At 39.6% G+C, this 27061-nt stretch overlaps 2 protein-coding genes across 4 annotated transcripts; one reads left to right on the forward strand and one right to left on the reverse strand.

Moving 5' to 3' along the window:
• The first annotated feature begins 590 nt into the window (after nucleotides 1-590).
• LOC145435097 (semaphorin-4E-like) lies at nucleotides 591-16627 on the forward strand. 3 transcript variants are annotated; one of them, XM_080312367.1, is made up of 16 exons: nucleotides 593-739; nucleotides 803-941; nucleotides 1718-1840; nucleotides 5220-5416; nucleotides 6970-7323; nucleotides 8443-8616; nucleotides 8679-8801; nucleotides 9529-9750; nucleotides 9811-9912; nucleotides 10584-10817; nucleotides 11124-11232; nucleotides 11299-11400; nucleotides 11604-11798; nucleotides 14624-14704; nucleotides 15498-15591; nucleotides 16264-16627. In XM_080312367.1, the coding sequence occupies exons 2-16, from the start codon at nucleotides 845-847 to the stop codon at nucleotides 16586-16588; spliced, it is 2532 nt and encodes an 843-aa protein (XP_080168493.1). In that variant the 5' UTR covers nucleotides 593-739; nucleotides 803-844; the 3' UTR covers nucleotides 16589-16627. The 3 variants fall into 3 exon arrangements, with proteins under 3 accessions (XP_080168494.1, XP_080168495.1, XP_080168493.1); XM_080312368.1 differs by lacking the exon at nucleotides 14624-14704 and having other exon boundaries at nucleotides 591-739; XM_080312369.1 differs by lacking the exon at nucleotides 9529-9750 and having other exon boundaries at nucleotides 592-739.
• A 5468-nt stretch (nucleotides 16628-22095) lies between these two features.
• LOC145436561 (uncharacterized) lies at nucleotides 22096-26636 on the reverse strand. Its single transcript, XM_080313923.1, has 5 exons — nucleotides 26504-26636; nucleotides 26171-26287; nucleotides 25617-25717; nucleotides 25343-25442; nucleotides 22096-24342 (listed from the first exon to the last, which is right to left on the reverse strand). Exons 1-5 carry the CDS (start codon nucleotides 26634-26636, stop codon nucleotides 24278-24280), a joined length of 516 nt encoding a protein of 171 aa, XP_080170049.1. The 3' UTR covers nucleotides 22096-24277.
• Nucleotides 26637-27061: the final 425 nt, after the last annotated feature.

Genomic DNA, 27061 nt, shown 5'->3' on the forward strand with positions numbered 1-27061 from the left:
GTCTAGACCTGTGCAGCCTGCGGAAACGACTCATATTAACTGATTGGTGCTCATTAATGTTGTAATAATGTCGCGGTTAAAAGTACGATGGTTTTGCAAGCCGGCGGTTAAGAAACCCAGCTTCTTATGGCATCATCAGTAGGTTATGATTTACGAACCAAGTGCACTTGAGATAAATATTGTACCATTTTCTACTTGCAATCAACCTGTACAGAAGCATGGATCGGCCTATTTCTTGAGATATCTGGTCACCGGCCTCTTCAGATGATCAACGCTAATTTTGCACCTCATCGAATGTATCGAGCATTAGCTCTGGGTGAAAATCAGATCGTAATACAATGAACACATTATATGGATATCATACAGAACTATAAAGCTTAACGACTGAATATTATGATTTAAGTTTTAATAGGAAGGATATTAAGTGAGAATCATCTCGATCGCTTCAGTAGGACTACACGAAATGATTTATTTCCGCAAGAGCTATAGCTCTCTTTCGCGACTTCCGCGAATAGCGCACTGTGAAAAACGTCAACATATGATATAATACCTTTCGCAGGTCGTTTATTTCGTCACAATCACGCTCAATCACGATAATGTTGTTTAATACTACGCGGAGATATAACATACTAACGGCCTTCTGCCGATGGTGGTGGGATGCCAATGAAGTTTTGTCGCATGCTTAGTCATGTAAAAGGAAGTTTCGTCTTCGAATGCAGAGATTCCTGACACCATTGAAGTGAGTGGCTATACAATGACATCTACGCAATTCGTTGTTCATTATTATGTATCCTTGTTTCAGAGCAATATACAGGGATATACATAGCTGACACATGTATGCGACATGAGCCATGTAATATGGACAATTCTGACGCTCGTGGAGATCCTATGTGCTGCTGGACAGGAGGGGAATGGGCCATTCATTTCACCGTTGAATTCTGGTACGTAGTGATCAAGACTTGAGATGCTTAAGTGATGAAATTCTTTCATTGCTCGAATTTAATCACAGCATTTACGAATACCACAATTACCATACGGTTTTTCACAAAGTACTGGTCTGGTACTTGTGCTGGATGGCCATGGTTTGATAACACTTGGCTATAATAAATCCGTTCAAGAGATATGGTATCGCGTGTGGGGTGGTGACTGTAGCTAGTACTGCTCCTTAAGTAGGAGATGAAGCAATGCCGTAGACTACTAGGTACTTAATTACGAGATTGAGATTTCCAAATAAAATTTGAGACTACTCGATTAAAAGTATAAATTGAAAGGTCTGAGTGCTCTAATAAGTACGGTACGGGTGGCGTACTTTTAGTATTAAGTTGGAGGGCGACTACTCAAGAAATGTAAAGATGTAACTTCGAGACAGCGAAATAACACTACAGATAGTGCAATGTATGGCATTGTATCGTGTTATTGTGATAAAGGCACTAATTCACGTGTTTGCTACGGCAATGTCACTCACAAACGTAATGCCCACCAGTACGAAAACCACTTTTTACTATATAAAAGCCCAAGTTCATAGTCAGTAAAGTTGCGTCTAAAATTGTTAATTAGAAAAATGTATTCTGAAATCTTAATAACGTGAAGAAGGTATGCCATACCCACTTATGTACTAAATATATAGAAATAGAAGTAGTTCGTTACCGATCACGTTCCGATCGCGCGTTGTGTTGTATCGCCAGCCGTCCGAAGAACTGCATTGCTATAATTTCAGAATTGGATATCTTTTACACTTTCGCCCCGTCTGACACTGGTGAATTCCGGACGCTAACCATCGGAAACGATAAGGAAACATTACTCATTGGGGCCAAGGAAAGAGTATTTGGACAGACTTTAGGTGAGACGACTCCATAAACCCTTCAAAGTATTGCCGGTTCATCTAGGCTCCTCATGGCCGTTAGATCCGTATAAGCGGTGTCTTACAAAACGTAAAACTAGTGTAGATCATGATATAAGTAGACTACCTATTGGTGTTGAAATAGGGGGAATATCGGCCTGGTATAAACCGACCGCACATGTCGAAATATCATGAATAGGGTACGCAATAACAGTAACAACATATTGGGCATTTCGAAAAACTTGCATTGTTCCCGAGCACGTCAACATAGCAACAAAGCAACAAAGCTATTGAGCTCAAGATTTAGTGACGAACCAGATAAATATCGATACGGTACTCGACATTCATGAGTCAGACATGAACGGATTTACAGTTTTCAAATCGTGATCATGATGTTTACTGAGGCTAAACCAAATTTCGGAATCTAGTATTCAATAAAATGAGATCGAACGTAGAATAAAAATTGAAAAATATGCAATCTCATAACCTAGATGGTGGCCGTCGTAAATATAGATCTTCTACAACACTGAAAAAAAAATTTACCTCGATTTACCGCGAAATGTCTGGAAGCAGGGTGGCCAGCCACTTGGCAGTAATATAACATTACCGTCACTCAATGTAAATTTAACTTACACCCGTCCGGTAATCCAACTTTACACGCCAGACTGTAATGTTACAGTCACCTCTGGTATATTCAATCTACATTTTCTTCTGTACATTTACGACCGAGACTGTGTAATTTTACCGCCTTACCTACCTACCTACCTACCTATAACCCTACATGCTGTCCTTGTAAATCAGATTACATGCCAGCTTGTAAATTCACGTCTCAGCCTACATCCATACCTATCCCAGAGCAACGCGATGCCAAAATACCGCAAAAGTCTCTTCACGCTCTCAAGACGACATTGGGACAACTGTATATTCATTCATGATTCACGATAAAAAAAGTAATGCTGCTGGAGGTCTAATTCTTGTTTAGGAGGCATGCAAATACAGCACGAGTGGTCCCAAGAAAAGGTGAATTAATTCCACCGCCGGATAAACTTCCAATTGTTTCTTTTTCTCGTCTTCATTCCTTCTGTGTGACTAGTATCTTGCAGTTCCACTAAAAATAATTCATGCGTAAGACGCTATACTAAGCTAAGTTGCTAACCTAGACATGACTTATAAAGACTACGACAAATAGGCTAACAAAAATATAACAAGTTTTGAAGTACCGGTGCTGGTACATTGTGAGTTGACGACTCCTCATTTGACATGATATGGCAGAGATTCATGACTTAAATGATCAATGTATTGAAAGAAAAGGTGCCTCATTTGATGCGGCACGTAAGCCAAACATATCGAGCAGTGGATGAAAACATATCTAAGCTATGACCCGATAAATGTCAATAACAAGCTAACAGTTTCAACTACTCTGCGGCAGAGTATGTGGTGTCGCAGGTCATTATACAAGTCGACTAATATCCCAAAATAGAACAGAGAATGGGGCGACTGAAATATTTAAATCATGAAACCAAAGTCATCCGGGTGGTGTGCACAGTCGTAGATATTCACGATAACTAATACTATACAGTACTGTACCTTTTACGATGCGCATCCCATTCATAAGTCCTGGGAATCTTCAACGAAAGTCTCTACTTTCTTCAATCACAAGTCACAAGCTTCGCACCGTCAGCGTTTGCACGCCCAAAGCCTAATATTAATGACCGACCGACCGACCAGTCGGCTACTCGGCTCGACACGCAGACGACTTTGAAATAAGTGATATTCATCCGCTCACATATGCCACCAATAATATTTACTGTCCACGTTATAATGTTCGATCCAGGTTGGTTTTTCATACAGAAACATCGATCAACACATATAGTCCCTTTCTTTTGCATTTAATTTCGTATATATTGATATTTATTGCTCCATGTGTGGTTCCCTACTTACTTACCTAACCGGACGCCATTTGTGATGTCACAGTTGCATGTTGGTTGTTTACGAATCTCAGAAAAACTCGCACGCGTAACCTAAGGTAACCGTCGCCGTCGCCGTGTCCGCCATTAAGAAATGGTCAACTGAGCTTGCTGTGCTGATATTTCTAGTTTCAGGAATAAAATGATGTATCCTAAACTGATTTTTGTAACTCATCAGCCCTATCTGTTACAACAAATCTAACCGCCGAGACCGACCGTGTAGCCTTAGCCATATAATGTCTATGGTGTAACCACATTGTCAGCTGCTTCTTTTACCCAACTATGCACTATACCGAAATTGGTACTAGGGTCTACCAGTTCCGTGTGACCTAACCCTGTCTCGCGAACGAGGTTGAATCAGGTCAAATCGCAACGTGAATGATATCACAGTGACATGCACTTCCACGTATCCACTGGCTGCTGGGGCTTGGAAGCTAATCAATTTTGCCAATAGCTTGGTAAAATGCCGTAGCGAGTAACTGTCAGTAACCTTGCGAAGAAATTCTGGTAACTTGAATTAGCAGCTAAATTAATTTAATATTACATATCAAAATGTAAAATGACAAGCTACACGTTGCTATTGGCTGCGACCGGTAATTCGTTGTAAAATTTACAGAAATTTCTTTGTAAATTTACCAGATTTTTTTGTGTGAAGTCTTCTTATAATTCGTTGATTCTCCATATCCGAAGTTAACTCGTAGGTGTGGGCTCCACTATTGCGCAATTGGTTGTAAACCTTTTTAGCGCGGACCCCTAAATATTTTTGTGTTTGTGCAAAATCCCTATACTGTCAGCTAGTTCTATATTATTGTCTGACCTGGATAGGGTACCGCCGACGTGGATCATAAATTGAGGAGACTCAAAATTTCTGAGTATAGTCAAGCCGCTAAATTGTGGAAGCTGATGACTTAAACAGGACATCAAGTCTACTCAATCTCAATCACGGCCATATATTGACACCTGTTGTATATTAACCTAGTTGATATCGAAGCCATACCAGATGACTGAACAAGAGCAAAAAGGTGACCACCGCCCGGTTAGAGCTCCGAATGAGACAAGAGAAGGATATATCTTTTGATAAAAGATGATGCAATTTCTGGGCAGCGGCTCTCAACCTTTTTGTCTTCGCGGACCCCTTTTGGACCGTGACGAACTCACGCGGACCCTCAGAAGTTTTAGTTCAAATTTAGCTCAATTATCGTGCAAACATTATCAGTCATGTGCAAATATCAAGTTAAGGCTAAACAGCAATCATCATGGTTATCAATCATTTTGCAACTTTAGAGGTCTTGTGGACCCCCTGGAAATGCTTCGCGGACCCCCGGTTGAGAACCACTGCCCTAAGGATACATAAAACCTTGCCGTACATTGAAAAGCTTACCAACCTTATTTACCCACTTCTGTATTATCAGATGATATCAGGATAAATGCGTTTCCTCCGATAGTATGGGCTGCTTCGGATAAGCAGTCCTGCTCGCTTATCCCACAGAGCAATGGCGGGAAGTACTGCGATAACGTGATACAGGTTACCCTTCCTTTGAACGACACTCACATTATGATTTGCGGATCGAATTCGATGAGTCCGGAAAACAAATTCCTTGTACGAAAAGTAAGTCTGAACTTGAAAGTTTTCAATTGCCGATTTAATCTAGATTAGATATTGATCATAGTGAATGATCAGCCAGTCTAACTGACAAGAGAGAAGACATGAATAGCCCCATTTTTATCATTGCATTTGTTGAACATTAAATATACAACAGTCTACATATATACGAAGACACATGCGCGATGACCGTTACCAGTTCTGAACTGCTCTGGACTGCATGTATCGAAAGTTAAATTGCGTGTTGTTCACAAAAACCCATTTTTACTCCGGATAACCAATGATAGCGTCACAAACGCATCCAGCACGACCAGTGATATAACGCTTTCGTTAAATTTTGAGAGTTACCAGCATCGGCTCACAATACGCTTTTTGTTGCAGTTGCAAAATCAAAGAACACCACAATCTTAGCGAGAAGAGTGTGTATTAACGCCCAAACTGTCTAAAGCAGGGGTGTCAAACATACGGCCCGCGGGTCGGATCCGGCCCGCCAGACCATTTCATCCGGCCCGCGAAGCAATTCTGAGTAGATTAAAATAATGCTTATATTATCCACCACATTTGTAACAAATGTTGAGATTTTTTGCAGGAAATACTTCTATTGAATATTCCCCCAAGACAGCAAATGCCTACATAGTATATTCAGTTAATAGGCAACATTATGTTGTTGTTTGCGGTATTCATGGTGTTTGTCGACTACAATGGCCAATTAGACAAGGCCGAGATTCCATGTTTGATTCCGTAATTGCCGACCGTTAGCACGGCTCACTTCCAGACTTCTGTAAGACACCGCTTACGCGGATGAGATGAAGAGGAGGAGCATAGATAATTCTCCAACATTTAGGTTGTTGTCGTTCTGGATTCCTACCCGGATACCACCGACTACGGCGTTGTGGTTTCTCTCTCTCTAATTCGAAAACGCCAAATGTGCGCACTGATTTCAGAGTTTTGTGAAAAAACGGAACAAAAAGTAGTTATTCCTAACTAAGGATTATACCGCTCTCGTAAATCCTATACTTGTCGACGTGCATAGCTTCTTATGCTCCTACGAAGATACTTAATTTGGACTAAGATGTTTTACTCCAATAAAGTATGATGATGATGATTCTAAAAGGCAAGTTTCAGGATTTGCAGACCGATTTAATTTAATTTGACTAATTTTAAGATTAATTTTCAAATCGCAAATAGTGTCAGATCATGGACAAATTTGTCAATGAGGATCTAAAGTTTTTATGCTATGGTTTCAACGACCCAATAAACTATATGAAATATTTCAATGCGATCCGATAATGTTCGGCAATATTCGGGTGCAGCTTCATGTTATATCTAACCAAACAAAGTGCTGGAAGCGCTGGATAATGGAACATTATTGTACAAATCATTTTCAAAATCTAGTCATAATTGAAAGACCCTTTTTGTCCCGAATATTAAAAGCCAAGTTATGTTCCGAAGTAACATATACCAGAAGGTAGTTACCGACCGTGGCGCACCAGACCTTTATGCTAGATAAGCGCCCATATAATTTTTTTAAATACTAATAGAAAATAATAATTACACAGGACGTGGAAAGTAATTTCGTCGTCCAAGACACCAGTTCTCTAGTCGTGCCGCTTTGCAGTTACGATCCGCTCGATACGGTGACATCGTTACACACCCGTTCGGAAGATGGCGACAACAATTATTTTACCGTGATGAATGTTATGGGCTCTCGCTTGTCGCTATGGAAACTAGCGCCCGGACGGACCAATATCCAGGCAAGCGAGCGGATGACAGGTGAATCGCCGGAGTATGTGAAGATGTTTTTCGCTCAAGACGCCACCTCATCGCCAGCTATGGAGAAGCTATATGCGGTGACCGTGGAAACTGCATTGGAGACAGGCCCTACACGTCTTCCAAAACCGACGATAATTCAGGTACAAATTTGGCATAGTTGGATACCTATAGTTGCAATGCAGTTTTCTTACAGTCATATTCTGATTCAATTTGAGTTTACGTGGCGAATTTAATAAGAAAACATAAATACACCTTGCACCTTGCCAATCTCGAATATGTTACTTGCTTTGTTACAAAAGTTCGCTCAAAATATTCCGCTCTCCGTTTGTAGATATTTAGTGACTCTCCGCTGTGAGCTTGACCCGCAATAACATAACATGAAAACGAAATACACTATACAAATGGGAAGTAGGCGAATGATACTTATTCAAACAATCAGTGAAATTGATATTAAGAATACATCGTTGTCTAAATCTATCAGGCGTACGGGATCTCTCTTGATTTGATATGTCTATTGTATCATAAAAACGAAATCCACACGATAAATTTCAAATTGAATAATATATTTCTCCGATTATTGACCAAGCGTTACTTTTTTTGCATTTTAATTAGGTTCCTTGTGGTACAGAATTTGAATATTGCAACGAACAACACATTCATATTCGCAATTTATTCACTTTGAGCTCTTCAACTGACCCTCATCGGTAGTGGCCGTCAGTATAATACGGAGATTGCAATTCGAAATGCAAAGATGAAATAGGTAGTGTAACGTAAGAATGGTATAACAACAACAACGAGAGATTTCACAAAACGAGAGCGTTAAGCATAACTGCAATTAGTGCAATACAAATAAGCTATAATATATAGCCAGAGACGCAACACTAATGAAATACACGGAGAGAATAGATCGAGATATAAAACTGCCGTAGATTTAGTGGACCGGTAGGAAAGCTGTGGAATATTACAAGCAAAGCCTAGGTAATATGCCTAATACAACAAACATTAGAGAAACTCTGGTATAGAATGTCGCAGTGATATAATCATTGTTTTGGAAATATATGTCGTTGGCTCAAAGGAAGAGTAAATTTCAAGAATGGCTCCTCATCGAAATTTTACGCTGTCAGTTGTGTGCAGAAACAGAACTCCCAATAACAATTATTGCTGTCATGTTCACCGAAAAATTGCATACACTCTGCCGTTACAACAGAGTGGCTATCGTCGACTTTGCTGAATTTGCCCCATACTGTCTTCACGCGAAGGTATGCGTTAACGATATCGGCGGAGGCAACCTTCTTTACCGAAAGTGGACTTCGCTGCTGAAGGTACGACTTCAGTGCGCTACAACCAGCGACAAATACCCATTACAATTCGATCGTGTTACGGATATGGTGCGGGGTAGCGGTGACCTGTTGTACGGAACTTTTGTGACCAAGGTGCGCACTTTGGATGAAATGAGCAGCGGTAGTTATTCGACGATTTCTCATCATTATTTCAGCACGAAACTGCGCGTTCCAACGCTATCTGCGCATTCCGACTTTCTGACATTCAGTCAGCGTTTAAAAGTAACGTATTTTGGGACACTACATCTGCACCGTATGGACAAACGTCCTGGGTAAATGTAAGTGACGGTGCAACTTTATGTATATTATGAATGCACTCGCTCTCCTACCAAGTTAAAATCTTGCAGTAACACCGGAGTAACTGAGGTAATAAAGTGTGCGTAACGTATGGAATGCACATAAGTGTAACGATTTCTAAATTTGCAAATACGTACGTATTCTCTGCCTAGTTTTGCTGGAACTGTAAACTGTTAGGTACATGGAGTTCTCGCGCTGTCCGTGACCATTTACTGGCCGCTTCCCGAAATTCAATTTCAATTTTATCCTAAATTGGAAAACATAAGAGGTCGGAGGATTTTCCATTATCACCAAATTTTGAAGGGATTTAGAACGGATCTCAGAAAGTCTTCTGGTGTTATGTAGAGCTTGTCACAATGCTGCAAGTGTTGTACCAAACTGTTTAAAGTAGCGAAAGCTTTGAAAACTTTTCCAACAAAAATCGAAGAATTTTTACTGTAAAACTTGATATACATTTGGCCGAATACGAGAACAGTGGAATCGCATTTAATTCAAAAGGAAATCAACCGTCAGAACTGAACTATAGTGATGATTTTAACGTGACAATAAAACCATTCATAACAGGTGTAATATCACAACAACAGCAGTAAACTGATTGCTGAGATGCCTAGCTATACACTCGGTTTGAAATTCACCTGTTCGCAAGCGGAATATCTTTCGTAACAATGGGTTATCGAACACATCTACTATTGTTTGCACGCATTTTAGCCGAGTTCTTATTATCCGGGCATGTGCGCATATTCCGGAATGGACGCGAGAGATCTCACCAAGTCGACCAGCATACACTTTCCCGATGAATTTCTGAGGTTCATGACGAACTATTTCTTGGTGCACGACCACGTCACGCCAGCGTTCCCATCTAGTGATTTGGCTGATACTCCGTGGACGGACGGGCCGCTGTTAGTGGAACATGGTGGGGAATTCAGCAAAGTGGGCCTAGTAAAACCAGTGTGGAGCTCTGTTTCTGGTTATAGTCCTTGGTATTTTCAGATCGCGGTTCAACAAGTTACTGATTTTACCGGAGATGTACACGATGTGTTGTTCGTGGGGAAGGACAATGGACAGATTCTCAAACTGGTTTCGGTGAAAGTGGTATGGATTGTTTCCATTCCTTACTTGTCACTGTTCAATCTTAGATTCTAATGGTGGAGACTAGAAAAAGAGACAAAGCCTTCTGCCAGACCTCAGCATCACGGTTATATGACCCGGGTAGTGATATTATGTTCAGTTTATTTGTTGCTTTGAAGGATTCATGGTTTTTGTCGACTACCATGGTCATTTACACCAGGCCGATATTCTTCATTTTCATTCCGTAACTGCCGACTTATAGCACGGCTTAATTCTAGGATTTTTACAAGACACCTCTTACATGGATGAGGTGGCGAGGAGGAGTAGCCTAGATAAACCTCTAACCCTTAGGTATAGAAATTCTGAAGTGCATCGGGCATTCGGTTGAGGGAAATGCCAGATTAAGAGACTGTATACTTCGTCGTGTCGGCATCTTCCAATTTTTTCATTACATTTTAATGTGTGTTTCGAGCTGATAAAATAATACAGGGCCCGATTATGCCATACACAGAATTTGAAATTTATAATTTTTGTTATAGCTCTGTTATAGTCTTGCCACACACCTGAGCAGTCAAACCGGCACACTGGTTTGGAACCACTTCTCTAGCATTTATTACAACATACTTCTCTAAGTAGCAAAATTTGCTGTAGTATCAGGACATTGATTGTATAGTTCACCCACGATTATGTTATAGAACGATGAAGTCAAAACTACTGAGCTGGCCTCCTATGAACCCTCCACTGACCCGGTCCTCGCCATGTTGATATCTCAAGAAAAGGAATTGCTCTACGTCGGCACCAAAAACGGTGTCTATCAATTATCAACCAGAGACTGCTCATCGTATACGAAATCGTGCGAATTTTGCGACGCGTGTTCAATGTGCGTGTTATCGCAGGACCCCGGGTGCGGATGGGACGTTTCGAGAAAGGTGTGCTGTTGTAGAATTAACAGGTGCCGAACCTCTGAAAAGTCCTCGATTTCGCAAGGACTAGTCAGTTCAGTGACATTGAATCATTTTAAAATAACATTTATTATCCATTTCCATAATGAGAAATTCATCGTTTTGTATAAATTGGTGAATGTAACCAATCTCAAATTGCCATGATGTGTTTGATAGTTTCTGATGTCACTTACTGGTCGACGCGTACTAAACAGGTGTCGTGCACAAATCCTATCTCCGGTATTCATATAAACCATCTGCATGATTGAAAGTATGCATTGTCAAATCTTTCAGCAATGCATCTCTTCAAATGAAGTCGGAGCAACGTTCAAGCAGGATGTACGTCACGGTAATGCGTCACTGCTATGTGACCCCACCGAAAAGGAAGATGTAACTGCAGAAGGTAAAAATTTTTATATTACTTGCATCTCTTTGTACTACACTAGATTTTGACAGATATCATTCACAGTTTCAGGCGATGCGTCGACTCTTTTGGGCCACGTGGTAAAAAGCCAGTCGGTTACTGCAGTGTGGTGGAAATATGAATCATCTTCGAAAAAACGCTTAACAGGTATGATGGAGAGCGGTAGGTGGTTGTTAGCAATTTAAGCATGCGCCCGACTTGAAAGCTAGAAAGAATAGGGCTATATGGTTTCTGATGAAGGAAGGGACTCAGTAGTCGCGTTGGCGACATCACAATTATTACAGCTGATATCAGTTTTGCATCCACCAATGTTTTTTTCGTGGTATCCGGCGCAACTGTATTTTCTGCAGAATTGGCGACGAAATACAGGATCAACAACGACGGTCAGCTGGAAATCATGAACTTTGACTACGACACCGACTCGCTTGTCTACGAAAGTGAATATTACGCCAAAGATACCATAGTTCACGTGACTTCTTTTGATCTATCTCATCTGAAGAATGACCCCGCCGATCCAGTGACAGACACACTTCCAGATACAAATGGTAATTGTTGCCGGTCTAGGTACCGTGGTGTATATACCATACCGCTATTCCTGAAACTGTCGACCCCTTCTTTCTCAACTGTTCAAGATATGATCCTTACCGTTCATTACAATCATTAGTCATCGAGTCGTGTCATAATCGTAATGTTCGATTCACAATGTATAACCTTGTAGTTCCGCTTGAACTAGTAGCCCCGCAGCGGTTAAGCATGACACTGTTCCACTCGCCACAGAACGGCGGATGCTATTGACAACAGTCCCGCACTACACTTTATACCAGGGGATCCAAACTTAAACCTGCTCGCGATCCAATTTCCTGGTTCTTGTTGGCGTTGCGGGTAGCAGCACCAATAATAGGGATTTTCAATTTATTTTCAAGTAGACCTTATTTGACGCAACCTTATAGACTGGCATTCCACAAACATCATGAAAATGTGAATACACTATTGCCAATTTAGGCTTGTCAATAGGAAAATACCACATGTTTCGAAATATAAGGATCATATTAGGTTTTAGGTGCTTATAATAGTTAGTCAGATAATTAGTTATAGACAAAATGCGAGAACACAAATGTACCATGACATCGTCAAAGCTGTCGCGTCATTATTTTGCAGCTAGCGAACAGTTGTCGTGGTACAATTATAGGTAGAATATTTTAGAATTTACCAAGCATTGATCAGACTCCAGAGCATTGGATCAGCACAGCCTAATCCGGGTTTCGAGCATACTCCCGATAACTAGGCTATTCATCAAGGGTTACCATATTTTGGAATCGGGAAAGGAGGGCACGGGCACTTTCACTAAATCAGAAGAGTTTGTTGATGAAAACTGAAATCAGCCGATTTCGCTATTTTTGCTGTAAAATTAGGTGGGATGACTAAAAAACGGTCGTCGATGTCGATGGAACCACGAATTTCCTATTTAGCGTCATTTATGCACATTTTCACTAGAACCTAACCAATATATTAGCTTTAGCAGTTGTAAAGGAGAACGAATCGCCCAAGATGAGGACATTTAGGCGTCTTTGGAGGACATTTTAAAAAACCTGAAAAAGGAGGACAAATCCTCCTAAACGAGAACGTATGGTAACCCTAATTCATCTTGCCATCACCGAAGTCAAATTAAATCAGCATTCGATTTACCTTCAATTATTGGAACTTATTCAATAGCAACATGAATATAATGATTAGTTTCCCATACTAATAGAAATGTCCAATCGCGGAAGAATCCATTGGTGTTACAGCTATTGAGCATGCAACTACTTTATTTGCCACCTTTAATCGGCGATAATAGCATGTAATACCGGACCGAAGATGATTCAGGGTGTAACTAACTATACATTAAGGGGGCAACAGAATGCAAATAGTTCCATCTCGACCTGTTTCGATGTAGCTAAACTAAATACGCTACGCAGCGCAAACTACAACCTTTTGATACATAGCTATTCCCAACAGTTTATATTCCCAACAGTTTTTTTTCCCAACAGATAGTTTGTCGCGTCCAGGTTATACCAAATCACGGCGTTCCGAGTAACAAGTCCTTCTCTGATTGTAACATTTGACTCGCCTCAACTCGAGTCCTTTTTATGTAATCACTAGGGCGATATTTTTTGACCTAAAAAACGGAAGATTTTGACCTAAAAAATCTAAATTTTGACATTTTTTGACTTAAAAAAACTAAATTTTGACCAGATTTTTACCTAACGTATGCTAATTAGGTGTTTTCCCACATAACGTTAGAATTGTACTACTTATCTTCATTTCTGGTTCGCACTTTCTGTCCTTACGAAGTAGTTTGCCCTGAAAAACTTTTTGACTCAAAATGTGATAAATTTATTACATGAAAAAACTTTATTTGAACGGAATCTGGCCCTATGAAGAATTCCAGTAGTTACATCACGTATATCATGGTAGAAATATTTAAAATTTGTTGTAGTACAACGAAAGATACTTTCCTACATTCTCGGGTAGAGAGTGTCTGTCCTTACTAAGTAGCTTGCCCAAAATGGAAAAAGAATGTTCAACTGTTGCAGCTGTTGGCTGGCAACATCGAAGTTGTGCGTACACTGCTGGTGAGACACCGTGTTGCTTCATTCTGACAATGGTGTACATCACAATTTTTGATAATGCGCTTCTTGGTATAAAAAACCATGCAAGGCCTACGCAGTCTTGTTTCACTTAGGATATTGCGGTACGTTGAGCATAGCACCATGTCAACCATGTTTCATTTGAATGTTTATGGTTCACAATGAGCAGACAACGGGCCGTCTACAACGGTAGGCCTGTAAAGTAGGCTACAAGCTGTAGAATTTCAAACGATAAGTTCACCGACAGTGCAAAATCTGCGATAGAAACGAAATGCAGGTTGCAAAAAATTTTTGTCTTTGTCAACAATTTTGACATTTTTTGACCTAACGCTAGAATTTTGACCTAATGTTGAGTCAAAAAAAAAATCGCCCTATAGTAATCACCCATTCGTCCGAGTTCGAGTAATTCTACAGAAAGTTGCGCCCAAGTCTAAGTTGCAATTATCAGTCGCGAATCATCAACGGGTCATGTTTGACTATAATACACAGGTAATATGACGTAATAGCCGATCTTCCACCACATCGTAATTTTTGAAAGTGATGTAATAGATAAGTTTGTTAAGTAGTTTCATGTTTTTTGAGTAGTTGTAGGGCGAATCCCAAGTTCTCAAATTTAAAAAGAAGTATTTGACAATTAAACATTGCAGAATACTTGAAAATCCAAAATGCCGACGCGGGCCACAAAAAATGATCTCGCGGGTCGCGTGTTTCAGACCCCTGCTGTATCTTGTTGCATTTAGAGCAAGACGCCGGGGATGATACGGTTAACGACGACTTAGTAGAGGAAGAAGTGCCCGAGATAGAAAAGACCACAATGCCAGGTATGTAAATATACCGGTATATGTGCTCGATATCTCACGCACCGTCGTTAATATATGGTCACCATATGACATACTTTAGGAGAATTGGTCCTCCTTTTCAAGAAATAGAAATTGTCCTCAGACGCCGCCAAAATGTCATCCTTTTTCAGCAATTCTTCTTCCGTTGTAGCTTTGATACTCAGGCGATGCGATTTGTTATTTGTAAAAAGTGGTCTCTTTTCCTGATCTCAAAATCATTGCTAATAACTATGCTGACAAGTACTATACAAACTAAGGTGCATTCAATACGAATGCTGACCTGATAAGAGACCAGCTATTGTTAGAGTATATATTTTGACCGGTTAAGGATAATTGATCAGCCTATTTCAAGATTAAAAGGTCACTGAAATCTCATCACTGGAAAGCCACAGCTGAGAAATGCCTGCCTGAAATTTCACTGGTGGTTAAGAAGACACCTCGATAACACATGATTGGAATGAAACCTTTCATGAACATCGTTACACTGCAGGACGAACACGGTGATTCCTGAAGCAATGGCTGCAGCCAAAATATTTTTCACACCTGCAACTTAATTTGATCACATTTCGAGTGCATTGTCCCTTCAAGTCCGTTATTGTCCTGTTTCTTAGGGAGTGGCAAATAGTGTGTATATTCACGTCAAGGAGATAAAATAGGAATCTTAATCACATGCCGGTAATGATATCAATTTCAAATCACGATTAGAGATGTAACATACACGCTTTTATGGTACCTTTTTATGGTGTCAATTCAAAATCGTACTATTGCATTGCAGGACTCACATACGCGCTGGGTGCATCGATGCTTACAATTGTCGTGTTGGTAGCGCTGCTTCTTCAAAAGAGCCAGAGAAATTGCGCACTTCACAGGTAAAGCGGTGCCAGAGATGGCCAATAACGAAGTACTTCTATTTTTCCGAGTACTTGAGTAGTTTTGCGGACTTGCAGTACTTGCTCTGGTGGGTATGATTTTCTAGTAATTCTATTTCTAGTTTTCTGTTTTAGCCGTATCTTTAAAAAGCCTAGAATTGGGTCATGCTTTGGGCGGGGATCATAAACAGGATTATCAATAAAGTCGATTATGGCTTTCATCAGGATTTAACAACCCAAGATTAAGGAAACCGGTTGATCTCAGCGCATAAAGTTAGTTTTAATCTCATCATTTAATAAACCGGAACAAACTAATTATATATAAATAAACAAACTGTACAGTGTATAGTCAACACTGGGTGACATTCCTATGCATAAACATTTCGATGATAATCGTGACAATTGTGTCCCAGGTAATGGCGTCACTAAACAATCAGGCAATCAGCGAATTATGTACGCATCATTGCATGGCGATATCAATAGTCTTTAATCCGTTTTTCGCTTTAAACAAATTATTGTTTACTTAGTCCTTGGAATCACTTTGACTAGAAATGTTCGTTACTTTTAACTCCACCTGAGTACCAATCTTGTGTACTTGGAACACCTCTGCCCACTATCATATGGTCGCGTATCTGCCGCAAAATATATGATAGCCTATATTTTCATTCAAAGGAATTCCGAGTCGGGACAACACATCCCAGATACTCCGGACAATACTCATCGGCCCAGGAAACATCGTCCAAATACGCCTCGGTCCAACAGGCCTCAACCCAATTCGAAGCCTCATCGGCAAATGTCGTCTCAGTCCGAAACATCCCGGAGCAAGCAATTTCAGTCCAAAACTCATCGGCAAAAATCGTCTCGTTCCAAAACATCTCGATCTAAAGCGCACGAGTCCGAGGCAACTCAACCGATGACGCCAGAGTATGAGACACCCCAACCCGAGAAGTCTCAGTCAGAGACTTCTTCACATTCATATCCAATAAATTATGTTTGAAGAAAGTTATTACAGAATAGATACCTGTGTTACATTTTATCAATTGTCCAATTCGATGACTCCAGCGTCAGTTCAAAACACGCTAAGTTGCGATCTGATGAAGAAATAGAATGGAAGCGAAACAAAGTCTATCATTTGTCCAGATTATTATTATTATTATTATTATTAATTCAAGGCATTTCAGTGGCGCTTACAGACCTTTAAGGCCTTGTGCACCACGGCATATTGTACAGTTCAACGACATTGTCTTTTTCAGTATCTTCGACTTTTTCTTTTTGCATCGTTCTTCAATTGCTTCGTAATCGTTCAATTTTCATATCACACTTCATCGCACTCTCCCATGCATTCAACTTCAGGTCTTGGATGCCGACTTTTTGCAGCGTGGCTTACTGTGTTTCTGGGCTTTTCAATACACTGTTAGTACAGCGGGATGCGATGAAGAGCCCAGATAAACCTCCGATACATAAAAACTAGCCGGATCAAGGGTTCGAACCAACCACCATTGGTGTCGCAGCATTTACACACTGCGCCACTCGCATCCCCAATTTGTCCGGATGTTTTGAAGGAAACAATGTCGACAAGATACAGGAACACTGAACTACGCCAAGAATGATTTGATATTGTCGTTAGGCTTCTGTCAAAAGGTGCAATCGCGGCAAGCGAGTAGGCCTACAAGCATTGCCGCGTCTTGTATATAGTTTGAAAACGGGGTAATCGAATTTCTACTTTCAGCAATCACATCTATTTTACCTACCGGGATTTTCCAAAAGGAGTGTTCTGCATCATAGAAACCAAATTAATGGCCAAAGTATTGATTCAAATGTAGATATCAAATTGACCATTTTAGTTGCTTACCTGCTCACGCGCTGAAAAGTCGTGTAGACGTAACACGCTAACAGTGAATTCGGGAGCTTGCCTATTATACCCGTCAAGTAAGTTGTGATTGGCAACTATCCAAGGCCACTGTTCAAGGACTTGATTACGAAATTACCGGATAGGTTATTCGGATGCTGAGATGTTTTTAAATCTGTTACGTTTTACAAAACTGTCTGAACGGTCATGCAAATAGCCATCCTGGCTACACCAGAGTTCAACTTTGTCAATGGCGGTGTCATGTCTCTGAAATTTACAAATTGATTGATATCCAGATGGGAGCGGAATGATGACTGGCAACGATGAAAGTGGTCGAATAGCACTTTCAAGTGCTATTTTGTCATCCGAGACAGATCACTTCTTCAAGTGCCGCAGTGCAATTACGACCAATATCACACAGTCAGTCAGTAAGGTTTATTAATATTTTCATCGTTTCAAAACATCACAAGACTGCGATACAATGAAAAGATAGGGAGGTGTCGAAACAACTTGGAGTAGCCATTAAGATCAGACAACCACCTTAGCCTAGGCCAGTGGTTCCCAACGTGGGCGATATCGCCCCCCAGGGGGCGATTTGGCGGCCGAGGGGGGCGAAAATGACGAAGGGAGCGATAGGGGGGCGAAAATATACAAAGTGGGCGACAGGGGGCGAAAATAGCGAAGGGGGCGATAGGGGGGCGATGACGCGGTAAAACGGCTATATTGGAGTCAAATCGGAGAAACGACCTTTTTTTTTATTTATTCAACCCACAAAAATCTAGTTGCAAAAGTGTAAAATTTGACATCGAGCCGAAAAGTTGACCTTTTTTTTAGTCAACCCGCCGGTGATTACAGTTTGTATGTCCATTTTTCGGTTCACAAAATTAGGGGGGCGATGATCCGTGTTGAGCTTGAAAAGGGGGCGATGAGTCGAAAAAGGTTGGGAACCACTGGCCTAGGCGAAGTAAATAAGAGGCATGCACACTGAATGAAAAGTAATGCAGAGAATATAAGACGCAAGCGACAAAATGGGGTGGCATGTGGCGGAGGGCGAGGTTGATGTTAGGTCGCGGTCCGGTAATCCTGAAGACTGGCTAGTATTGATTTAGAAGAAATTGCTTGTATTTCGACTTGAATGCGGACATGCTCGACGACTGTCGGATAGCCGGCGAGATGCTGTTCCACAATTGGGGTCCGGCATACTTGATAGAGCAATGCGTTTTCTTGTATTCAGTCCTGATCATATGGTAGTTGTTCTTCGTCGACGCGCGTGTGCTGTACTTGTGCGCTTTTGTCTCCGAGGTGAAGTAGTCCCTGAAATTTGAGGGATTCTGCAACTTTTTCGATTTTTCATGAAAGTATTTTCGGTTTTGGTGAAATACACGGCCAAATTCGACTGAAACACCGTAAATCAGCACCGAAGTACGGGTTTTTCGGGAGCTGGGCCGGTAAATTGACTTTTTTTTTAGTCAACCGAGCAAAATGTGGTCTTTTAGTGCAACTTTTGTCAAAAATAAATAAATAAATGCAACTTTCCGCGGATCTGCAACAAAAACTTGCCATAGTTATAATGATTCGAGTCGAGTAGTAAAATTATTTGCGAGCACTGAAATTACAGTAATATAGTTTTATGACCGATACGAAATTTGGTTGACATTTCCCTGGAATAGTAATCAATCCGAAACAATATGATAAATAGATAAGGTCGAAGAAATATAAAAATATCATAAACGGGGTATGTATTATGAAACTGGAAATATTGTATTTGAGGTAGCCCGAAATTAGTTTCAAATTCGCAATTTCAACCGCATCGGAAGTTTTACATAAAAATAAATGAACAAATACTTTGATACTAAATTCAAAGTAACGTAAATCTCTGAATGAGTTTCCTTCGAATAGTCATCAATCCGAAACATTATCACGCAAGGTTTCAGAAACAGCCAAATATCATTAACGCGGTATGTATTGTGAAACAGGCAATATTTTCTTTGCGGTGACCAGCGAATATGTTCTGATTCATAATATCAACCCCATCATCAGTCTCTCATGAAAATGAATGAGCAAATTCTTGGATCCTACTTTTCAAAGTGGCTTGGATCTCTGAATGAGCTCTGACTCGCTGTTATCTGCAAACCATGGAATTATCACGAGTATTACCATCGGTCACTGAAGAAAAGGATGAAATTATATCAGGAGCATATTCCTTGGCCAGGAATTTTATCATGTACAAACTCGAAGGGGCAAGCGTTAAGGCAAATACGAAAGCGGAGAGAACTTTACGACGAGTTGGTGATGAAATGTTCGAGCGACATCGAACCGTCGTAAACGCCCTCTCTAAACGTCTAAGATACAGTGATGTCGAAGTCGATGAAAAATATGAAGAATATTCTACGGATGAGCGGATGTTCCTGGTGATAGCTGATGAAATTTTTCAAAGATACCCAAGAGAATTGGGGTCGCATCATCCCTCTGTTCGTGCTCGGTAGCATTCTTGCTCACAAAAACGAGGATGAGCATCACGGGGAGAATATAGAACAGTGGTCGGGAACCTATGTCTCGCAAGCCATATATGGCTCTTTTGGGTATAAGATATGGCTCTTTGCCAAATATATATTTTCGTACTGAATTGTTGGTAAATTTTCATCACGGCCAAAATAACTATTATCGTGGCAGTATAAACATGTCTTTGAGAGGTAAAGACAATGCCGTCTTCAGGTTTAGGGGCTCGGACCCCCTCTCTTCAGAATCATCAAATTGAAGTTACTGTCACGCCGGCGGCCAACATCACTCGCAAATTCCATGCGCCAGTATTGTTTGTGATATACTGGAGCAGAATCTCGGCACCTGTTAGTTGGCACGCTAATGATTAGTTCTCTGATTGCACCGTTTATTTAGTTGCCTGACATAACGACTACTCGTGCTGTTAAGATGCCTCTTCTGTAATAAACGTTTATCGTGTGGCGACATCATTTCGTGGTGTAACAGGGAGTACAGGCTTTGTATCCTATTCCTGGCGTGGTGGCAGCGATGGGATTCGAGCGATGGGATTCTAACCTCCTGGCGATGTATCCCGAATCGAAATCATGAATTATGCGATACGTTGAGTCGAAGAGCACAGCAGATATGGCGCCGCCCATTTCAAAACGCAGTTTTCAAATACACATTGTCTTCCTGATCTACGGCGCGAAATGAACGGTTGTGGATGTGACATTCACAATTACAAAACAAACTCGAATTACAAACAACGCCATAGCTATCCACGTTCCGTTTTCTTCACGTTCCGTGCAGTATAAAATTTATGTGTGTAGCGCAACGTTATGTTACCGCCGAATGCTTTGAGAATGAAGAAGTCGATAAGTATTTAGCGTGGAGATAATAAAGTTGAATTAGCAATATAAGTCGATTATCGCGTTCGTCAGGATTTATCAACCCAGGATTAAGGAAACCGGTTGATCGCAGCGCATAAAGTTAGTGTTAATCTCTTGATTTATCAAACTGGAGCAAACTATAGATAACTTGTTATCTCTAAAAACTGCGTACCATTCCTACGTACAAATATTTCCGATAATGACAGTGCCGATGGTCTCCTAGGTCAGTGGTTCTCAACCGCCGATCTGCGGACCGGTGCCGGTCCGCGAAGAATATTAGGATTTTATACCTAATTTTATAATGCAAGATGTTGAAGGCTTGTCCATTGGTAAAATAAATATAACGTCAAATTTTAAACTGCTGCAGAACTTCGTGAGGTAAGATTAGGCTCGGAAACATGTTCTATTTGATTTAAAAATCACGCTGTCTCCGGTGAGGACATACGAGCGACTTGTCAAGTAAGACCTGACTCGATAAACCGCGCAATTCGTGCAATCATTCGTTTTCGATTTATTAGTTTTGTGGATGGCCAGGTATCGCTGTTGTCAGGTGTTTTCGTGCGGCGCCTTGTACTCGTAGTAGGCCACGTCTGGTAGTAGTGGGATTTGAGCAAAATAGCTCGACAAGGTGCCTGGTCCTACTCCAAACCGCTCCACCTCTGGATATTGTCGAAGAGAAGAATATTATTTGAGCTGCCGCGGTCGGTTAATCCACGGCCTTCGGCGCGAAATTAGCCTATGTCTATTTGGACAAGTCAATTTTACCTCGACTCAGCAGACACTAAAGTGGAATCATATGAATACCATCACAAACATATTCCATTACGAACAAAACCCTCAAAATGTCACTCTCTAGTACAGGGGTGGCCACCCTGCCTCCGTAAAAGGAAATTTGTGCGGCCGTCGACACTTATTTCAACTAGTATTTGTTGGCGGCCGTTGACTTGAAAATTGAATTTACGGATAGACTGCCGAAGTTTTGATATATATGTTAATTAATCTTGAAATTTTCTTCGCGCTGTGCTCGATTCAATGCGACTTCATTTTCGATTTATTATATAGTCGTATATAGCGCCCTTTGCAATCCGAACCCCACACTACACTCTAAATTTGAATGCGTGCAGAGGAACGCAAACTTACATGCCAAATCCGGTTTTTTTTATAACTACCACACAACGTGCTGGAGCCGATGTGTGCCTGGCTATCCTGTGTTTAGTGGTGGTGTGTTCATGTTGACTGGTGCAGAGCTCGAAATTAATACCAGCCATCCATGAATTTTTACTCAGCTTAGGCTCAAAAAAGATTTTATTGCAACGAAAGATCAATACAGAACATTCATTTGCAGACGAAAATGTGTGAATTTCTAGCTTGCACAATTGAAAAACTTAAGCTTATCCAAATAGAAATAAGAACTACAGCTACAAAGTTATCATAAATTAGATTCTAATTAGAGCAAAGAAACGTTTCACTAATTGGTGTAGTATTAGAATTATAGCGACACAGTTGTTTTTGCAAATTATAATCTAATTAGAGAAAAAAAGCATTTCACAAATTGGTGTGGAAATAGAATTATAGCGACACAGTTGCAACCACAAATTACATTTGAATCAGAGCAAAGAAACATTTCACAAATTGGGATGGAATTAGAATCATAGCGACACAGTTGTTATCACAAATTAGATTCTAATTAAAGCAAAAAACATTTCAAAAATTGGAGTAGAATTACAATCCTAGCGACACGGTTGTTTTAACAAATTACTTTCTAATTAGAGCAAAGAAACATTTCACAAATTGGTAAGTGATTAGAATTATAGCGGCCAGTTGTAGCCACAAATTACATTTGAATCAAAGCAAAGAAGCATTTCAAAAATTGGAGTAGAATTACAATTATAGCAACACAGTTGTTTTCACAAATTAGATCCTAATTGGTGCAAAAAATATCCCCAAATTGGAGTAGAATTAAAGTCATAGCGACACAGTTGTTATCACAAATTAGATTCTAGTTAGTGCAAAAAACATTTCATAAATAGGAGTAGAGTTAGAATCATAGCGACACAGTTCTTATCACAAATTAGATTCTAATTACCGCAAAAATATTTCCCAAATTGGAGTAGAATTAGAATCATAGCGACACAGTTGTTATCACAAATTAGAGTCTAATTAGAGCAAAAAAAAACATTTCAAAAATTGGAGTAGAATTACAATTATGGTAACACAGTTGTTTTCACAAATTAGATTCTAATTAGATCAAAAATACAGTTCTCAAATTGGAGTAGAATTAAAATCATAGCGACACAGTTGTTATCACAAATTAGATTCTAATTAGATCAAAAAAACATTTCCCAAATTGGAGTAGAATTAGAATCATAGCGACACAGTTGTTTTCACAAATTAGATTCTAATTAGTGCAAAAAACATTTCATAAATTGGAGTAGAGTTAGAATCATAGCGACACAGTTCTTATCACAAATTAGATTCTAATTAGATCAAAAAAACATTTCAAAAATTGGAATAGAATTAGAATTATGGTAACACAGTTGTTTTCACAAATTAGATTCTAATTAGATCAAAAAAACATTTCCCAAATTGGAGTAGAATTAGAATCATAGCGACACAGTTGTTATCACAAATTAGATTCGAATCAGAGCAAAGTAACAGTTGAAAAATTGGAGTAGAATCAGAATAACTACTGCAGTATATTTTCTGAATTAGACTAGAATCCAATTAGAGGTAGTTTTTATTTCAAATTAGAGTAGAATTAGAAATATAGCTATACGGTAGTTTTTTTTCTAAATTAGATTCGATTGAGAGCAAAGAAACATTTCACAAATTAGAGTAGCATCAGAATTTATAGCTACACAGCTTTTTCCAAATTAGAGTAGAATTATATTAGTAGCTCGTTTTTTTTTCGAAATTAGAGTGGGATCAGAATTATAGTAACAGTTTTTTTCAAATTATAGAGTAGAATTAGAACTATAGCTACACTGTTTTTCCAAATTAGAGTACAATTAGAAATATAGGTTCAGTTGTTTTCACAAATTAGATTCGAATGAGAGAGACGAAGCACTTCACGAATTAAAGTAGAATTATAATTATAGCTAGTTTTTTTTTCAAAATTAGAGTATAATCAGAATTTTAGCTACACATTTTATTTTCCCTCTAATTAGACAACTAGACTAGTACTAGAATTGTATAGTTGTCCAAGTCAGCAAACGAAATCAAAATCATTACTGGGATTTCTGGAATCTGCTCATAAAACAGAGAAGCTTGTTGGATTGAAACCCAAATTTTTGTATCCAATCAGGACATACTGTAAAAGTGACAGTATCTGTAAAACTTTTGGATATGGTCACAAACATAATAACACGCGAGAAGATCCAGCACCATCTCAAATGGTTTCGCTTTATTGTGAGACGATCCCTTTATGCGGATGCTATTCGCCACGATCCATGACTGCAGGTCACCATTTTCATGGTACGCTAGTACGAGATGTCGAGGACTCAGCTTTGTGGCCGTTAATTGGACTGAATGGGCCTGGAATTGTAAGAAATATGTCAAGTAAAATTATATTGCCAATAATCCATGTGTGAATCGAAAGCACAAGATTTAGATTATGTAGAATTGCCTTTATGGGACTTCTGCATAATGCATATTGAATAAAAATAGAGCTGAATAGGTCAATATAGGTTTTTGCCAATATGGTTTAACAAGCTTAACTCATGGAAACAAGTGATAGCAAATTCTGTCGTCACGACATGCTGTCTAGTCGCTGACATGTATGGGTTTTTCCACATAATCATAAGTTTACTAACCTTTAATGATCCATTCAGATTTGATCAGTATACCATCATACAGGTTCCTTTTGGAACGGCACAAGTATTATGTTCACATTCACTGATTCTATGCACTATATCCATGGTAGCCATCCTCATGGACTCGAAGTCAGGAAAACCAAAAATTACATTAGCAGCAGAAATGATTTTCCGTGGTGTGGGACGAAAACGAATTTACACCAGCTCATTCTAACTTAGATTTATAGCCTTATCAAAAATAATGATGTAATTGAAAAGCATTTAATAATCATTTATTTTTGGAGGCCTTCTTTCAGTTCGAGTGTTTATTGCACCGTCATAACGTAAACAGCGTCAATCAAAACATAGGCCTACAATATTTTCAGCACCCCAAAACAAAATGTGGCACACGTCTGAGCTCAACAGACCCCGAATTACAACACATGTTTGTGTCGCAACTTGGAAATTAACAGACCCCCGAATTAGAACCAACTCAACATGCGCGTATGTTAAGCCATAAAATTTTCAAACAACTAGCACTACTTTTGTGACGGTTTGTTAAGTTCAAACTTGTGCCAGATAGTGTCATGCAAAACGTTCAAGGTGTTACGGAAAACGCCGAACAATGTTTGCCGAAAAATCAGTACAAGAGTCGAAATCTGACAAATCAGGACGTTATGGTACATCTATGTTCATTGTTCACACAGTTCCAGGTTAAGCAAGCAGCAAATCCTACAACTCACCTGATAAAGCGTTATCGCCCTCAAATCCTGTTGTGATTCTCTCTTCAGTTACGGCATTTCGTAACTCCCTCAGGAGCATAACCGCAGCGGCTTGTTTTCCCTACAAATAAATATAAAGTAGAAGATTTGGTAAGGACATTCCACTTATTGCATTCCGGTTGATATGAAGGCAAGAGTTCTGACACAACAATATTTAATATATAAAATTGCAACCAATATAAACAGGAATATCCCAATTAATGAATTCATTCTAGAATAGTTAAATAATACTAACCTCTTCATCTGTCTCTAGCTCTACTCCAAATATTTCGTCAGGAGTAGTAAGTATTTCGCTTCGACACTCCTCGGAACGAACATTTGAAACCCCGCTCTGATCTATTACAAAGGCAAAGTGTTACTATAAAAGCAGCTATGTAGTGAGCTAAGCATGCACATTGCACACACACTTCTATGTGTTATATAGAGGGAACTTGATATGAATATAATAAGATTTATTTCACTGGATAATATCAACAATAATTATTATAATAGGTTCATGAATGAAATATCATGTTTTCAACCAATGAAAATGTCATGTAATTGGAAAAACAAGTGAATCAACTGCAAAGCAAGATCTATATAACTTGGTCAAGAATTCTAGTTGTAAACCCATATTGCATCAAGTTAGAGGATTAACTGACATTCTGAAACTCAGTTTCGATGCTACTGCAAGTTGATCTAAAATGCAATCTACCAATATTTCTCACACTGCTGCTTGCTGTAAGAACCCTCTTGACAACATACCGGTAATCATAACATATCGCATGTTGATATTCTTGAACGAATTACCTTCAATTATTAAAGCAATGTGTTCTCTTGTAATGCCGTACGCAATCAACATCTTCTTTATTCCTTCCGCTATGATGAGATTAGCGACACGTTCATCCACAGTGCACAGAGGTTCAACTGCATGGATTCAGACGAGACTTTCACTGCAACATGTAACGAAAATGCTGGGTGGGTGCCTAGCACTGCTACTTGTGGCGCCGCTCGGAATTTTACCACTGCCGTGGTTATATTGGTAATTGAAATTGTATTTTCACTCGCACTACTATGACTTGGTGTGTTTATGATCCGTAAGCGTGGAAAAAAAGAAGGTTAGCTTAATATCGTACATTCTACCCTCGATATGCGTGGTTTTGTGGATAATATCGTAAGGCTTGTTATTTGGACTCGAAGATAACCCGGCAGCGTTTGTCGCAGGATGCGTGCTGGCCGCGTTTGGTTTACTTGGAATGCTGATTATTGTGATCATACTTATTGTGCGCCTTGTGCATAAAGTAATATGAAGACTACTATATTATGCTCTATGTGGAATTTACAATCAGTGAATCGTTTGCATTTTTTAGAAAGTTGTTAACATTACAATGAATTGTGACTTAACTGGTGCTAGTAAATAAACCCTGTGTCAACTGACCCTCGAACAGACGGAGATAGCACTTAGTAGATAGGAGAGTTACTGTCAATTAGCCCTGTAGACTTCGTTGTCGGAACCATTCCTACTAAGAAGACACGACTTGCAGAAAACGGAACTTGACTCCTTTGGAAAACTCGGATCTTCTACATTTTCAGCTATTAAATTTATTCCTATTTCTCAGTTTCTATCATGCATTTTTGGTGAATTATATCCGCATGGCATTTGGTACCTCCTAAAATAAAATTCAAATACCGTATGACGAT

The sequence above is a fragment of the Botryllus schlosseri genome, chromosome 3 (assembly GCF_051294905.1).
Source record: "Botryllus schlosseri isolate E-star chromosome 3, Bs_hap1, whole genome shotgun sequence".
Taxonomy (NCBI): domain Eukaryota; kingdom Metazoa; phylum Chordata; class Ascidiacea; order Stolidobranchia; family Styelidae; genus Botryllus; species Botryllus schlosseri.